The 18404-nt window shown below is 34.6% G+C and overlaps 2 protein-coding genes across 2 annotated transcripts; both read left to right on the top strand.

Annotated features, from left to right (window-relative positions):
* Positions 1 to 8123: 8123 nt before the first annotated feature.
* On the top strand, positions 8124 to 10135 carry LOC127092420 (sterol carrier protein 2). Its single transcript, XM_051031285.1, has 4 exons — positions 8124 to 8454; positions 8544 to 8604; positions 9562 to 9664; positions 9771 to 10135. Exons 1-4 carry the CDS (start codon positions 8326 to 8328, stop codon positions 9850 to 9852), a joined length of 375 nt encoding a protein of 124 aa, XP_050887242.1. The 5' UTR covers positions 8124 to 8325; the 3' UTR covers positions 9853 to 10135.
* Positions 10136 to 11232: 1097 nt separating this feature from the next.
* LOC127092862 (alpha-amylase) lies at positions 11233 to 13202 on the top strand. The gene is made up of 3 exons (XM_051031752.1): positions 11233 to 11661; positions 11745 to 11874; positions 11978 to 13202. Exons 1-3 carry the CDS (start codon positions 11512 to 11514, stop codon positions 13030 to 13032), a joined length of 1335 nt encoding a protein of 444 aa, XP_050887709.1. The 5' UTR covers positions 11233 to 11511; the 3' UTR covers positions 13033 to 13202.
* The last annotated feature ends 5202 nt before the right edge of the window (positions 13203 to 18404 follow it).

The following is an 18404-nucleotide window of genomic DNA, read 5'->3' as shown; positions in this document are numbered from 1 at the left end:
GAGTGGAATCTCAAAATCCACGCCTAGGGGATCCTACATGTGAAATTTGATCAAGGTTGGATCATGGATTCATCATTTAATCAGGAATTGGAAAAGTTACTTAAATTGGAAATGGTTGACTTTCCATTTAGGGCAAGTTTTCATGATCGTTGCACTCACTTTAAGCCCATTTTTCATCAAGATAAAAGCTCCATTTGAAAATTTCCCCAACACAAAATTTGTTCGTCTTGTTCCAAGATTTCTATAGATATAAAGTTTGCTCCATTTGGATTAGAATCGAGAAAGTTATGCTTAGTCAAAGTGAGACATTTTTTAGGACACTTAGAAAAATTTCTAAGTCCAAAATCTTCAAAATTTGTCAAGACTTCTTGGCCAGTTTTCTTGCACTTCAAGGCATTATTTGAAAATACTTTCTTCACAACAATTGTACCTTGCCATGTCCTATTTCACATCCTTTTGGAATCATCTCATTTGGATCCATGGTTTGAGAGATACATTCATTTAAAGTGGGCACCATGACTTGATTTTCTAGGCAGATTTTGGGCCTACCTGGCCCAATCAGATTTTCTAAGCATGATGCACAAACCAGTCACATTTTTTACCTCTTTTGGCCATGAATTAGACATCTATTCACTTAAGTTTGGCCCAAAATAACAACATTTTACACCTCACTTCACACTTTTATTCTTATGGATAAATCACTTATTAAAAAGCCCATGAGAACACCTAATCCACCCTATTTAAGAAGCTGAAACCCTAGCCCTAAAGGAGCATTGGAATTTCGTGGCAAGGAGGCAAAGCTTCATCACATATCAGATTCCATTCCACTTCTATTTTCCATTAGGTAATCATCTCTTCCATGGCCATGTTTTGATATATCTACGTTTGCTTACCATGTTCATCACCATTAATCCTTCCATTTTCATATTTCTTTTTCTTATTTAAAATATTTTCTTCGTCCATAAAATTACCCAAAAATATTTTTCATTTTTCTTAACGTTTTATTTAATTTTATATAATTTTTATTTTCCTATTGTTTTAATATTAATATTTTATTTTAATTATTTATTCTAAATGGTCCATTTTAACACACTTTTTTTTATTGATTTTATTTTTATGACTTAAAATTTTTTTTAGCATTTGATTTTTGGGATGAAGATTGACCACTGTCTCATGGTCAACCTGACCTTTTCTTGGAATTTTATTTCACATTTTAAATTTATTTTGGATTTATTTTGACCTAGTTTGGTTGGTTGACTTTTAATTTGACTTCAGTTTTATTTTAATTAATTCATGTACCAATTTTCATTATTTTTGAAATATTTTTGGGGGATGATGATATCCTGACCCTACCTTATTTAGTTTAATGTTTCATAATTTTCTTGATTAATTTACTATTTATTCTTGATTTATTTCTAACCTAGTCTTATTAATTGACTTTTGGTTTGACCTATGTTTTTGTTTTAATTAATTCACATGCCAATTTTCATTATTTTTAAAATCTTTTTGGGGGATGATGATGTTTTGACTCCACCTTATTTAATTTAATTTTTCATAATTTTCTTGATTAATTTGCTATTTATTTGTTATTTTTTAAGTTGACTTGAATTTTCAGTTGACTTCTTTATGATCGATGTTTGACTTAGGGATTGCTTATGGAAATTGAAGAGATCTTTGGATTAGAGGCCATGTATTAGAGGCCTTTTACCTTGATTTTATTTGGTCCTTACCTCATTTCCTGATTAAATTATTCAGTGGACCCTTCGTGTGCATATTTTCATCTGTTTGATTCATCTGTTATCTTTTATGCTTGTTTCTCTCATTCATGCTTTCTATTGCTTGATTATTTAACATGTTCATACTCCCATGCATTGTTTAAATGCTCCATTATTTGATTCTTTGGTTTGATTATATATTGTTTATTTATCCGATCTGATTGATAATTGTTGCCTACTTGTATGATGTATGAGGCATATATTCTTATTGTTTGTTTGCCATGAACAATCCCCATTCATAACAAATGTACCCCTCTCCCATAAAGTGTATAATATTTATTTCTTTATTTCTTTAGTCACCTGTTAATACAAGAATTAAAATGAACATCCGATAACCATTTCAAAATAAGATCAAAAGCTCGATCCAACGTCGAGTAATCATTTTCAAAACTTAACAGAACCAGCACACATTCATCCATCCTCTTGTAAGTCGATTGCCTCAGGTATCGCCATCTACCTGTAAGTCGATTGCCTCCGGCATCGCCATCTACCCTTATCCGTAACTCCTCTCCGCGCTCCATCCGTCGACTCTTGTTCCGTTTAGGTAGAACCCTTTGTATGATAACATAGGTAGAATTCCCTTATTCTTTGCATGCTAACATTAGGTAAATGTTCCCCTTTGTAAATCCTAACACATAGGTCCATATTGCATGACAACTCTAGAGCAGAGCTTCCCCACTTTTAGACCTTCCGTGCGTCTCCGATCTTGTGGCATGTCAGTTCGTTCTATTGCAAAGAGGTAACTGCCTAAGACTCGATTCAGCGAGCTGCGACACCTACTGTTAGGACGTTGAACACACTGTCAACCCTCCTTTGACACAGTTGGTGTCCTTTTTTGTAATTCCATGTTCAGATGGCAATCCTTAACCCCTAGTTAGCCGAACTACGTTTTGCTCTGATTTTCATTCCAAATGAGATACGTAGGCATAAGACGCGACGTCTTACCGAGCACACTTCTCTTTAACCCATTGGTAGCCGAGCTACGAAGACTCTGATTCTCATACTCAGATGAGATACGTAGGCAGTGGATGCGACATCCTTGCGAGTCATTTTCTTTTAACCTTCCTTTTAGTAAATAATACTTTAGATATACCTACACCCTTTAGACTAGAACAACACTTATGAAAAGGGCTCCCTAGGAGTACCTAGGATGTTTTGGGTGCTTAAAACCTTCCCATTGCATAACCAACCCCCTTACCCAGATCTCTGACATTTTTACTAGTTTTTGATTCGATAAAACTTTTAGGTTTTTGTTCGCTTTCTAACCATTCCTTTGGATAAATAGAAGTGCGGTGGAGACTCGACTTGTATGGTTTACCTTGGATTTAGTCAATATCTCTAATGGTAACGAATACCCCGCAACAATGTTGAAATGATGATTGAGTTAGAGTATATCCTGCATTCACCACTTTTTTACGAAGGTTCTTGTCTTTGATTGCATGCATGAAGTTTTGTGCGATATGTCTAATGCAATAGACATGAGTAGAAGGAGGATTTTGCCATCCATTATCATGGTTATTATAGGCACTCTCAATGACAGCATGTCTATAAGAAATCAAACAGAGATTGGCTTGTGGAGCGACATGTGTTCTGAGATGACTAAGGAAGAAACCTCAACCACCAGCGGTTTCACCTTCAACCAGAGCAAAGAAAAATGGGAAAGACATTATTGTTGTAGTCTTGTGCAACAACCATAAGCAAAATGCCCTTGTATTTTCTGTACAACCATGTTCCATCAATATGAATAATAGGTTTGCAGAATGCAAAACCTTTGATGCATGGTTGAAACGCCCAAAAGAGGCGGTGACAAATTCTATTTCCAACAACACAAGTTCCGTCTGGCGTAAATGTTGTCAATGTCTCCATAATTGCAATAGTTCCCGGTGCGTATGTTTTAAGTTCCCATAAAACTATGATAATTCTTTGTATGAATCCTCCTAGTTTCCGAATACCTGTTCAACAACCTTTGTCCTTGCAATCCATGCTTTCTTGTAAGAGGGAGTATAATTACATCTTGTGACGATATGAGATATTCTTATACTCACCTTCACTGATGGATCTTTGTTAACAAGCGGCAAAATGTCTTGACATATTAGTTCAACGCTTAATTTTTGATGATTTTGTACAAAATTAGTGGCAATGAAACTGTGAGGTGGGACTATAGAAGCTATCTCCTAAGAATCTCTTCTCTTCTTGTGAGACGCAGCCAACTGAAACTTACAAAGGATGTTACAACATTCAATGACATACCTTCTCGAATCAGTGCGTTTCACAGTGAAATCAACAGAGTTATCCATGTGAAATTTTTTGATAGCTCGCACACATTCTTCTTTAGTGAGGAACGTGTCTCCCACTTTTAACTCACCCTTTGATCATGGATACAGGTTATAAAAGACATTGTCGGATGTTTCATCGTCATACAAGTCCATGTTTGTCATATGTTGGGGCAGATTATATACATGACTTGAAGGTAATGGCGTTGGATGATTGTCATCTTCAATGTTGTTGTTCAACATATGATCGACATGTGTCTCAGTTTCTTCTTCTTCTTCATCAACGATGTTGACTTCTGCTTTTGTTTCTAGGTCATATTCATCTGAGTCTTCTGAATCAAATTCATCAGATTCAGCTTGATTAGTTATCTGAGATTGTTAAGATGGTATGCTTTGTTGAAGATTAATATATAACTTGCAACTAGAATGTTCGTGACTAACAAACATATATTCAACATCTTCATCGTCTCGCACCTTTAGCGGGTAAAATTTACATTGATTGTTTTCGAAATAAATTGGATTATGGTACGTGATTTGTTACATAAGACCATATCCTAGGCAGGATTCTATTTGTTTTTTCAAATGCAAGAAATTTAAATTTCTCTTGATTGTAAATCGGATAGTATCGGTGTTTCGAAAACTAAACCCGTATACATCACACTCATATGTCTCACCATTGCAGTGAGCATTGATAATATATTTGGATGCGTATGACATAGTAATATAATGAAGTTGTGTAGGTTTGACAATAAATTTGTGTTAGTTTGAGGATGAATTTGAATTTGTGTTGGTATGAGGAAGACTATAAATAGAATGTGACATGGCATGCATGCAAGAGCTAGCGCCATTCCATTTGGCGTCTGCTTGCATTTTTTGATCATGGGCGCCAGTCCATATGGCGCCTTGTGTGTGCAGGCCTCGAGATTTTACGTTGCATGCAAATAGCCATGAAGCCTAATGAAAAGAGCATGCATGCAACCTGCCACGACCTAGGAAGCGCTAGTCCATGTGACGCTAGCATGTAACAAATACATGTGCACGCCAAACCAATTGGCACTAGCTTGCATGCTCAATTTTCCATGCATGCAAACTTATGCATGTCTCTCATTATAAATAGCCATGCAACTCACCACTTCTTCATCAGCAACAATCACTTCTACACATGCAACAACCACTCTCTCATTTGCAACAACCACTATTTCATCTGCAACACTACGACAAGATGTCTCTGCTCACTATGAGTGAATCACATAGAGGCACAGTTGCAAACATAGCAACTTATGTAAGCATTTACTTATTGTATTATTTTTCTAACACATTTTTTTATAATGTAACTTATTTTGTTGTTTATTTTTTAGGATGTTTCTAGGTTTCGAAGTCGTGTCCACGAATTTGTGTCCATGGACGCGTTGATTCAACTTTATGTCAAACTCGTCAGTTTTGGGCATGTAAGCAAAATCATGTCTTGGTCGGTTGATACTAAATTTATTCTTGCATTATGTGAAAGATGACGTCCCGAGACACACACATTCTGGTTTCCAACCGGTGAATGTACCGTGACGTTAGAAGATGTCTACATGTTATTGGGACTGCCTAGCGAGGTTAAGACAGTAAATGGTAAAACCAACTATGCGAACTCAATTTGCGTGGACCTCTTGGATGCTGACTTATTAGATGATAACTCGAGAGGTCAAGGTATACTCCTTTCACGCCTTAAGGCATACTACAACAGCTTACAATTAGATGAAAATTCTACCGAAGACGCTCGAATAATAAAAACTAGGTGTTATATTATGCTTTTAATTGATTTATTTTTATTTCCTGAAAGTAGTGGTTATAGTATGCATGTTATGTATTTACCTTTACTAAGACATGTAGATAGAATAAGAAGTTACAGTTGGGGGTCCGCTTCTTTGGCTTACCTTTATAGTTCTTTGTGTAAAAATGCACACAAAGACACATCTATGTTTCTTGGATGTGCTGTTTTGCTCCAAGCATGGGGTTGGTCCAGACTACCATCCCTAGCGCCCGTCAACCACAACCCATTCATATTCCCGTATGCACAAAAGTAAGTTCTAAACAATGGATTATATTTACTTACTTTACCGATTATTATCTCTAAATAATATATTTACTTTTATGATGCGGATAGTCGACACGTGGTATGAGTTACAACAGATGTCCTAGACACTGTATTACCCAGTGTCACAATTTCTTGGATCACCTTTGACCAACAGATGTATTACCATTAACCTAGTATATTTGTAATAATTTGTTAATTTCTTCTAACAAATTTATAATTTAATATATGTTCACATTTCAGTTCATTTGACGTCCATATCTAAACTTGGATCATGATCATGAAATCAACGAATAAGACGCAAACGTTTGGATTGCATGCACACCGATCATAAGATTCACCACTGTGGAGATGCACCATAATGATCGTGTTAAATTGCAGTTCGGTATGCTTCAACACATCCCAGATCCCTCGAAAAACCTCGGAGAATGGCATCGACGAAAGTTAACAACCAATGGAACTTGACCCCTTGGCAAAACTTCGCTATATCTGAGTGTCGAAAATGGAAGCACCGACAAGACCATGTCTTAATTGACGTTGTGATACCAACAGAAGAAAATCCAACTTGTAATTATATGGCTTGGTACATATCGGTTGGATTTGAGTTCCTCACTGAGGATATATACCTATACGATCCACACCAGGTAACTTACACACAAGAAGGTTCAACATCTAACCCCCAACGACATTGTTAGACCAGTTACTCACAACCCCCTATCCATCAAAATTTCCGGTCCACAAACACACAAACCTACGATCCTAACATGCCAAACAACCAACCACAATACCAAGAGCATACCCTGTACCACCACCAACAAGTAGATCATCATCAAGACACCCAACATGGCTATGCACCCAACACATCACCATACCATAGCTGCCTTAGTCAAACCACTTAGCGATCATTTACCACTAACCGTCCTTCCTCTTACTATAGCCAAGAAGCCCAAACATCATAAAACCAAAACATGCAACAACCATGTGGCTAATAAACACCACAACAATCATTTCAACATTTACTCGCCGCATCATTCACACTAATGTCGCCCTTCAATCGTCCTGGTCGCCCTCCAATAACTCAAACATTACTCTGGCATGGGTTACGAACTCAGCTATGGCGGTAGCGCTTCATTGCATACACATGACTATACTGATTTGTCTGAATATCTTAGGCAATCTCCTGCAGGTGGTGGTGATGTTCCTGCCCCCTCAAATACTCAAACACCTGAGATGAATCATCAACGTGGGTTAGGATCACGCATTCGGGTAGCTAGGGAATGTGGGACCGGAGGTCGGTTAGGTCATTCCGGTCAACGACATTAGTCTTTTTTGTTAACATATGTAAACGCATAATAATATTAATATCAATTGGTCCGATTTTGACTTTTATCTAAAATGTACATTGTTTTTCCAAAAAAATTACGAAACACACATATGTGTCAAACAAATTGGCGTCTCCTTTATAACTTAACACATAAACATCAATTGGATTGACAACATTAGATGCACATGTCAATCCAATTGACGTCACCTCTTTAACTTAGAGAGAAGACGTAATTCATCTGATGTCACCTCTTTAAAGTGAAGTAATTTAGAAAATAATTTAAAAATTAAATTATTTTAAGATTTTTTTTTAAAAACTGAATTATTTGGGTAAAAAATTCCCTTTCTCTTTGGGTTTTTTTATTGATGACAAATATAAGTGAAAGGAATATAAACTAGGCGAGAGTAAAGTTGTGTATTTCTCCCTGTTATAGATTAACTTATTTATAGAATTATTTAATAACTTTTTAAAATTAAATTTTTATTTTGTAACAGAATCTTAATAATATGTAAGGAGATATAAATGCGTGTAAGAGATGGTTGTTGAATTCATTATTATTGTTATCGTTCAACGCTCAACGCTTACTCCATTCATATCCGTATCGTGAAAGTAATGTCATTAAATTTTCCAAATAATATTAATTACTTTAAAATCATCCTAAATCTCATTTAAACCGTTTCTAAAAATATTAAACATTTAATCATTTAAGAATTAATTATTTCCATTTCTATAACACATACCGTAACAGAAAAATGACACGATTATAAAAACACAAGTTACTGAAAAAAGAAGCCATAGTTATTATCTCATTTCATTCTCTCAACTAACTATCACCGAAAACCAATTCGGTAGATTTTGTTTTATTCGGAAGCCATGGCTGAATCATCGAACCTCAAATCTGAAGCTATTATCGACTTGATGAAGCAACATTTCGCCACCGATGCTGGCAAAGAACTCGTCAAAAAAATTGGACTTGTTTATCAGTTTCAAATTGCTCCTAAGGTACTTTTTTTTTTGAGATTCTTATTTTATTTTCGTTTTAACCTAATTCCTAAATTGTGTTCTGTTTTTTTGTTGTTGTGAATTTGTAGAAAATTGGAATTGATGAAGTTGTGTATACTGTTGATCTCAAGAAAGGAGAGGTTACCAAAGGTTAGTTTCATTTTTCATTTTCAATTCATTTGTTTGAAATTGTGGATTTTATGTTTATGTTTGCTTTCAATTTTACTCATTCAATCCAATTTTATGATAAACTTTCTGAAGAGGATTTTTTATGTATTCACAATCATATATCTTATAATGTCAAGATTTTAGGTTTTCTGCAATTGCAATTTTGATTGAAGTTATTGATAATTGCAACCATAATGTCAAGGTTTTAGAGTATATGCAGTTGCAATTGTGGATAATTTCAACAATAATGTCATGATTTTAGGGTTTTTCTGCAATTGTGGATAATTGCAACCATAATATCAAGATTTTAGAGTTTTTGCAATTGCATTTTTTATTGCAATTATCGATAACTGTAACCATAATTTTCAATTTTGATTTCTATTATGGATAATTGAAACATAATGTCAAAATTTTAGGGTATCTGCAACTGTATTGTCATTATATTTATAGCAGCATTGGTTGCTCATGATACGAAGGATATGAGTTAACCACAATCACAATCTCAACTGCAATTTAGAAAGATAGAACAGACAGGTTTGAATAGGTTGTTATAGATAAATATTTGAGCCTGCAGACAATCAGCACAGTTGACTCCTCCGATCTTGATTATACCGTCGTGCAGTGGCCAACTGTGTGTAATCATAGGGTTTTGATGCACTCAACACAGATCCGAAAGATAGACCAGTCAGTTGAAGTTTTCTCCTATATTATCTCAATTTCTGCTGTCTGGTCACTGCTATATCTTTTATGATTAAATGCTTCCAATCTGTTTTTAGATTGTAGATCATTGTCTAGGTAGCTACAGACTAATCAGAAACTGTTACAATTTTGCTTTGAATTATTGATTTCTACGAATATACTTAACTTGACTAATTTTAATTATGGGTTTCTCCTACAAAGCCATGAAGTATGATTATTTGGGTCTGTGTCTGTATATAGGGCCATATGAAGGTGGAAAGCCGGATGCAACCTTTTCCTTTAAGGATGAAGATTTCGTTAAGCTTGCATTAGGAAAGCTGAATCCGCAGATTGCTTTCATGAGGTTCAACATTTTAACTAGATCTTTGTTTCCCTTTTTTATTGGCATTATCTTTTCTTTGTTTATCGATTCACTTGCTTGTATCTGTTGTGCCGGTGTATGTTTACAGAGGTGCAATGAAGATTAAGGGAAGTTTGAGTGCCGCTCAGAAATTTACTCCTGATATCTTCCCAAAGCCCTCCAAGTTGTGAGCACTGAGCAGATATGCCGCCTAATAAAGCAATCAATAAAGTGTATAACCCCAATCTGAGGAGTATATCAATAGTTTAGTACATCAATCATCATTCCTAAAGGTGTTCAAGAGAAAATAGTCATGGATAATGAAGGATATAGATAGTGTTATGGAAATCTTCCAAATGACTTTTATAATACTGTAATCGGATATTTCATGTTTCAAAATAGTTCACCATGCATTATGTTGACCTGTCTTTTCCTTTGTGTTTGCCATTAAATGGAGCCTATTATTAAAGTTTATACTTATGGTTCTTTGAATGCATTTGAATGATCATTTTTCAAACTATAATGCAGTTTCAAAGCTGAAACATATTGTTGAGGATTATAAAAACTAAACCTATCTGTCATGGTAATCTAACTTAGCAATTTGGTTAAGAAAATCTGATAATTGAAATTACCCTCTGTTCTGGTTTAACATAAGCAATGTCTAGAACTATAAACTGTTAATCATGAGTCTGGACATGTTATCAAATGCATCGCAACATTATGGACTTTAGTATCAAATACATATTAGAGATAACCAACTTCACATTATTTACTTTAGTTTCAAATACATATTAGAGATAACCAACTTAACATTATTATTGCTTTGCAGATACTAATACAAAGACCAATTTAATTCACATTATATAACTTTAAAGATCACTTTGAAATATTAAAATATGAGTAAACCATTATTTTGATTATTTGATCCTTGAAAATGTCATGCAGTGTCACCATAGCCCCTAATTACTTTCTGTCAAAATGACTATTATTTGAAAAAGTTTGTCATGTCTTCCCTTGACACATAGTTGAAATTGTCCAAATAAGAAACATTAAACCTATTCCTATTTTGGTCCTTGCCTAATAGCTAAAGAAAATTATATTTGGGAAGTTTTAAATATTTTAATTGATTCTATATATTACTATGATACTACATGACAATTCCCACAATAGAAATAAAATGTTACTCTTAAAATATTGATAAAATGAATGAATAGTTTGATGCAATATTACTGTTTTAAGAATGAAACCGAGTAGTTTACTCCAATTAGTCGCTAATCAAAGCAACTTATGGAGCACGACACCTTTCGAAAAAAAACATCCATGTTTTACTTGATACTATACCTTTTTTAGTTTTGGATACATTTGAAGTGAAAAAGAGTTCTTGACTATCTGACAAACTTTTAGCTCTCTAAAATGTGAAACATTGACTCTTTTATCTTTGTTTCCCACTACTCCCATACCTTAAACTATCCTTAGGATATCCATGAAGATTTTCCAATTTTCCAATTTTCCAACGTCTTATCCGGGCAACTAAAGAAGTCTTGAGGAATCAATAGTGGTCTAGTGGTCTTATGGATGATTTTATGTGTTCTCATGAATATTCCACCAATTGTGAAATGACAAATGAGTATTAATCGAATTTGGCTCAAATGATATTTTTGAAATAAGAGTATTAATTTGAATTGAATTATATAATAATTTGGCCGGATGAAGTAACTCCTATCCGTTTCTTGATTTTATGAGAATAGTACAAATTATTATTATGATATTTATTTACTTCACGCAATAACCAGATTCTCTCTCTGAGTTACCAAACCGCATACACACATAGATCAAACACATTTGAACCAATGGATTCTCTATATAAGTTACATATCCACAAACACACTTGGATCAAACACAACACATTTGTAGCAATGGATTCTCATCCTTTCATCACTCTTTTCTGCTTCTTCCTTTCATCTCTTCCACTTTTAGCTTCTTCTACTTTACTCTTTCAGGTATTTTTCCAACACAAATATACATTTCATAAACAAACAATCGCATTGCATGTATGTATATAGTGAATCTTTTTTTTTTACAGGGATTCAACTGGGAATCAAGTAACAAAGGAGGATGGTACAACTCTTTGAAGAACACCATTCCTGACTTAGCAAACGCCGGAATCACACATGTTTGGCTCCCTCCTCCTTCTCAAAGTGTTGGACCTCAAGGTTTAATTTCTTTCTACATGCTTCATTAACATAATCAAATATTAATACATATCATATCACTATCCTTATTTACTATATAATATCGTTAACGGTTTGAATGTAGGGTATCTTCCTGGAAGGCTATATGATCTTGATGCATCAAAATATGGAACAAAAGATGAACTGAAGTCACTAATTGCAGCTCTCAACGATAAAGGAATCAAGTCTGTAGCTGACATAGTCATCAACCATAGAACAGCCGAGAGAAAAGATGATAGAGGAATTTATTGCATCTTCGAAGGTGGAACTCCAGATTCAAAGCTTGATTGGGGTCCATCTTTCATTTGCAAAGGTGACACCACTTATTCCGATGGCAAAGGAAACGACGATACAGGAGAGGATTATCAAGCTGCACCTGACATTGATCATCTCAATCCACAAGTACAAAGAGAGTTATCTGAATGGATGAACTGGCTCAAAACCGAAATTGGATTTTCCGGTTGGAGGTTCGATTTCGTCAAAGGTTATGCTCCTAGTATAACCAAAATTTACGTGGAACAAACTAAACCAGATTTTGCAGTTGGAGAGTATTGGAACTCACTTTCTAACGGTAATGACGGGAAGATTAACTATAATCAAGATGCGGCTAGAGGTGAACTTGCTAACTGGGTTGACGATGCTGGTGGCGGAGTTGTTAACGCATTTGATTTTACCACCAAAGGGATTCTTCAAGCTGCTGTACAAGGTGAACTATGGAGGTTGAAAGATTCGAACGGAAAACCACCTGGATTGATCGGTATAAAACCCGAAAATGGTGTAACGTTTATTGATAACCATGATACAGGTTCAACTCAGAGACTTTGGCCATTTCCTTCTGATAAAGTCATTCAGGGTTATGCGTATATTCTAACACATCCCGGAACACCATCAATATTCTATGATCATTTCATTGATTGGGGTTTGAAGGATGAGATAACAAAATTGGCTGCAATAAGACAGAAGAATGGGATAAATATGAAAAGCAGTGTGAACATTCTAGCTGCTGATGGTGACTTATATGTAGCAAAGATAGACAACAAGGTTATTGTGAAGATAGGGCCAAAGATGGATCTTGGAAATCTTGTTCCATCAAATTTCCATGTTGTTGCTTCTGGTAAAGACTATGCTGTTTGGGAGTGAATAAATTGAGGACAAATAATAGTGTTTGTTTGTTATAAATTATGTATATCGTTTTACTTGTAAACTCTTAAGTACTTTTATAAGATAATCATGTATGGTTCAGAAAAAATATTCTATGATGTATGCTATGTTGGTTCAAGAATATATAACATTCACTCTATTACTACTTAGTTGTGCTTAAGTGTCTATTCAACTGTTAGAGTTTTGTTTTATAATTTTAAGAAATCAAGTTGAAATTTCTTGATGCCAACTTTAAAATAACAATGACATTTTAATTAATATTGATTTTTCATTCACTTAATTTTCATTTTAAAAAATTAACTTTATCCAACTTTCTAAAAATATATCACCACGGAAACGGTACAAACAGGGGTTAGATTAGGGGCCCGTTTGTTTTGGCTTTTTTTAAAAGTGATTTTTATAGTGTTACATATTTTAGTGTAAAAAAAATTTACAAAGAAACTTTTTATAAAAGCTTCAAATGAAATTTTGGTTTGAATAGTTATTCTTAAAATATTATTTTAGGTATTTCATCTTTTTATCAAAACTTTTTTTGGATATCAAATTTTCAAAAAATTACTTAATTTTGAAGCTATTTCAAATAGCTTTTCATAAAAATCATTTTTAAGATACAACTTTTTGAAAAAATTATGATTTTGACAACGTTTTGATCTTCAATAATGTATATTTATGTTATAGAATGAACAATTCAATCTTTTAATTTATAAAAAACAAATTTAGAAAAACTTATAATATTTTGAAAAACATTTTTTTAGGATCCATTTTAAAAAATACAAAGAAAAAATCCATTTTTTTAAAACTAAAACAAACTGGCCCTAGGTTGCATGAATTTAGTGCCGGCACATAACAAATTTAGGATGTAGATAAATAATGTTTATGGTGTAAAATTTATGTAGTAAAAAATGTCTGACTTTATTTTTAGAGAATCAGAATGGAGAATTTTTGTCCTATTTTCTTCTTCGAGTCTATTTTTTTTGTTGTTGAAAGTTTTAGCTTTTAGAATAACAAAAGTCATGGATAAGTTGGTATCATCGCCGAATGAATCAACTTTTCTGAAAGGTAGTCTTTTGGTTTATGATGTGGTAGCTCTGAATGAGTTGAAAGACTTTGAAAAAAAGGCCAAAAAAGAAAGTCTTATATGTAGAATGAGTTTTGAAAAATCCTATGACTCTGTCAGCTAGAGTTTTTTTACTATATACTCTCTAGGTTTGATTTCTCTAATAAATGGCGCGCTTGGATGCGTGCTTCTGTTTTCTTAGAAAATATGGCTATCTTGGTCAATAGGTCTCCAGCCGAGGAGATTAAGAAGACTCATTTGACCCTTTCTTTTTCTTTTGGTTGTGGAAGAGTTTAATGGTCTTCTTCGGCGAACTGTGGGTCTTGATCTTCTGTCTAGGTTTAGGATTGCCTCCTCAGATCTATTTGTCTCTCATCTTCAATATGTTGATAACACCTTAATCATTAGAGAATCTTTGGACCACCAAAACTATCTTTAGAGGTTTTGAGCTAACTTCTGGCCTTCAAGTCAATTTCTCCAAAAACTACCTTATTAATATTAATGTGTTCTCTACTCTTCTGGATTCAACTAGTGATTTCCTGAATTGCTACCACAAGAACCTCCCTTTTAAGTTTCTAGCTCTTATGGTTAAGGCTAATCCCCATTTAGAGGAAACTTGGAAACCTCTAGTCTCCACCATGTCTAGCCACATGTTGTCTTGGAAGTATAAATTTGTTTGTCTGGGAAGTAAGGTGGGCATTCTCAATCATGTTCTGAATGATATTCCTATTTTCTTTATGTCTTTTCTCAAGATGCCAGCTAAGGTTTGGTAGACTATTGTTAAGTTTCATAGGAGGTTCTTGTGGCGAGAGGTTAATGGTAACGATAAGATTCCTTGGGGTTAGTTGGGCATATGTGTGCAAACCTAAGAAAAACAAAGGGCTCGGAGTCCGCGACCTTTGCTTAGTTAATCTTGCTCTACTAGGAAAATGGAGGTGGCAATTGATTTTTGTGTCTATTGATCTTTTTATGGGATATTTTGACTAGATATGTGTGTTGAACAAGTGACTCCAAGGAAAAGTGGGGTAAGGGTGAATTGTGGTATTACAAAATTATGATTAATTTAAAGTTTAATTACTTAAAACAACAAGTTATATTAGTATTTAAAAGACAGAGATAAAAGCAACAAAAAATGGAAATATGGAAATATAAACGAAATTAAATGTGTGTGTGTGTGTGTGTGTGTGAGAGAGAGAGAGAGAGAGAGAGAGAGAGAGAGAGGAGTGGTTTAAAATCGAATTCTGGTGTGTGAAATAGTGAAGAGGTGCCTTCCTTATATATGCAAAAATGTAGCTCAAAAAGGAAAATGATCCATGGGATTTTTATGCCCATAATCGATTACACCATTGTGATAATCAGTTATTTATGGTAAATATAGAAAGTTTTCAAATTGCATAGTTACTAATCGACTATAAACCTTAATAATTGATTATGAGACATTACAAAAGATATAATCAATTATCTCTAAGTGATAATCAATTATCTAGTGTAATTTTCACTCATAAATGATTACTTGAGCTTGTAACCAACTAGATATATTCAAAAAACATTGTTTTGGTGATCTTATCAAAATGGAAGGGTCCTCAAAACCATTTGGTGAGTGTGTGAGAGTTTCATTAGTAACTTATGACTTACTCTAGATTTTAAAAATACTCTGGTCACTCAGACATTGCACTAAGTGCACGACCAATCATACGAGTTTTCACACTTACTCTCTTTCTCATCTTTGAAGCTTCAACTTCCTTTTCATATTATATTTGACTATATCACTTCATTGGAACTTTGGATCTTCTCCTTGATGAGGTTGTAGATAACTTAAGCATGAGAAACATTATAAGAGAAAACTATAAAGATAACATCTACGATCACCATGATCACGTTGAGGATCAAACAACGTGATTCCACCATACACTAGAGTCATCATCAAAACTAGTATGATCAACACATGATCAAATCATGAGCTTCAGCACCTGCAAGCACTTGAATCCATATTTCCCCTTTTTGATGATGTTAACACATTTCACTTGGAGGTGGACAAAACAAGAAAAATAAGGTGATAGGTTAGAGTGGTTAAACTCCTTATAATAGATATAAAGAGTATACACTATTTCTCTTAAAATTATACTTCCTCCTTTGACATTGTCAAAAATACGGAAAATAAACATATGCAAGCACATAGATCATGTAATCCACATAGAGAAAGGGAAGAAGAAGAACAAGAACATATAATATATTAATCCATGCATGAGTGATTCAAAATTCCTAACTCAATTGTTATGAATTTTTTTCTTTAGGAAGCGGTTTGGTAAAAATATTTGTGACTTGATTATATGAAGACACATGCTCGATTATGCAATCCCCTTTTTCAACATGATCTCTAATGAAATGATGGTTAATCTCAATGTGCATTTAAACCGTGTCAGACTCGTAAAAATGTGTTAAGTCTCTGCCAGATACACAGTTATGCACTAGGAATGGTAACGAGGCGGGTCAAAGACGATTTTTATCTCCCCCAAACCTAATCCCGATTTCCCAAACAATCCATGTTCCCACCCCGATCCCCAATGGGGATTGAGAAATAAAACATAAACCCATCCTAAACGGATTCAGGTATCCCGACCCGCCACCATCCTTTATGGAGATCATTTTTTTTATAAAAATATTTATTTTTTCAAAAAGAAAATTACATTACAAATAATAAAATAAAACAATCTTAAAAAATTTCGTACATGCATTTCAAATATTTTAAATAATAAATACAAATCAAAATACCAAGACATTGACATACATTTAATAATCTAAATTATCATAAATAAATAATAAAATACATGATAAAATAAATAGTGTGGATTCAGGGGCAGGATCAGGGTGGGTACTAGTCACCCTGTTACCTGACCCGTCCCATATTTTGTAGTCGGGGAAAATCTAAATCCAAACCCAAACCTAGTCAAAGCGGGCTTGTCCCGTCAAATTTTGGGGTGGGTTTTAGTGGGTACCCACGGGTACGATTTACGTTGCCATGCCTATGCATTAGCCCTATCTTGAGAACTCTAGCAGAAAGCGAGACAAATAAGCATACAACAGAGGAAGAAAGAGGAGTTACATTTACACACACGCGCTCACATACACACACACACACACACACACACACACACACACACACATATATATATATATATATATATATATATATATATATATATATATATATATATATATATATATATATATATATATATATATATATATATATATATATATAATCAATTGAAATCATTATAGAGAAATAACAAATTGACTAGGTAGTTAAACCTTCAATGACGACTCAGGTGTGGCCGAACGTCGTCCTGAGTCTTTGGTCGTTGTTCTTCGTCGGAGTTCTGGAGTGAAAGAGCCTCCTTCAGTGTTCTAGGGTGAGCCTCTCTTTTTAAAGGTATACCCATTGGTTGGACGGGGTGTCGATGTACCCCGATTTGTATCTGTTCTTTAATGTATAGTTGGATGGTTGGCTTCTCTGAGGTAACTTGATGATGACTGTTGGAGTCTTAGAATCCTAGGGGTTCCTTTCTTGAATTCCCTATCGAAGTTCTTTTTGACCACTAAGGCTGAAACTCCTTGACTTACTACTTACTATGGCATGGGTATCTACCTCAAGTGGCTTACAAGTGCGGACGACTTGTCTGTGGATAATCTGATCTAGAGGTCTGCTTCTCCTAGACCTGGTGTGACAATCTAATATGGATGATGTTCCTTTGAAGATTGGCCTCCTTATTTTATATGGGAGGAGGTCAGATAGCTTTCCTTTTTTAGTCTCCCCTTTGGGACGGCGATGCCGGTAGGGAGTCTGGGATTATGGACCATCGTTCTCCTCGCAACCAGAGTCCAAGGAACCTCTCTTCTAAGCTCGTAATCGGATAGCCTCATTCGTTTTTGCTCTTACGACCATGTTCATGCTCAAATGCATATTCCTCTTGATGCACTACCCTAGAATATTTGTGACATGTTAGTTTATCACCAGGTCACTGCTAGAATCAGTTGTTGTCTTAGAGATAACTAACTTAAATAATATGGATATGATGAAATTGAACCACCCTGCTATACTCCAGGCCACTGGACTTGGCCTGGTGAAGTTCTGGCTAGAGGTTTGAGATGATTTTGTACCCATAGTGGGCACCTCATTACTTACTACATCACTAACTTTAAGTATGAACTTGTCTTATCATGACGATGTCACCTTGGTAAGCACCTCGGTATGGGGTGAAGTGAGGATGACGTTAGATCGGAAGGTGACCAG

The sequence above is a fragment of the Lathyrus oleraceus genome, chromosome 6 (assembly GCF_024323335.1).
Source record: "Lathyrus oleraceus cultivar Zhongwan6 chromosome 6, CAAS_Psat_ZW6_1.0, whole genome shotgun sequence".
Classification (NCBI taxonomy): Eukaryota; Viridiplantae; Streptophyta; class Magnoliopsida; order Fabales; family Fabaceae; genus Lathyrus; species Lathyrus oleraceus.
Note: the sequence above shows the minus strand (reverse complement) of the source record. Positions and strands in the feature narration are given on the sequence as shown.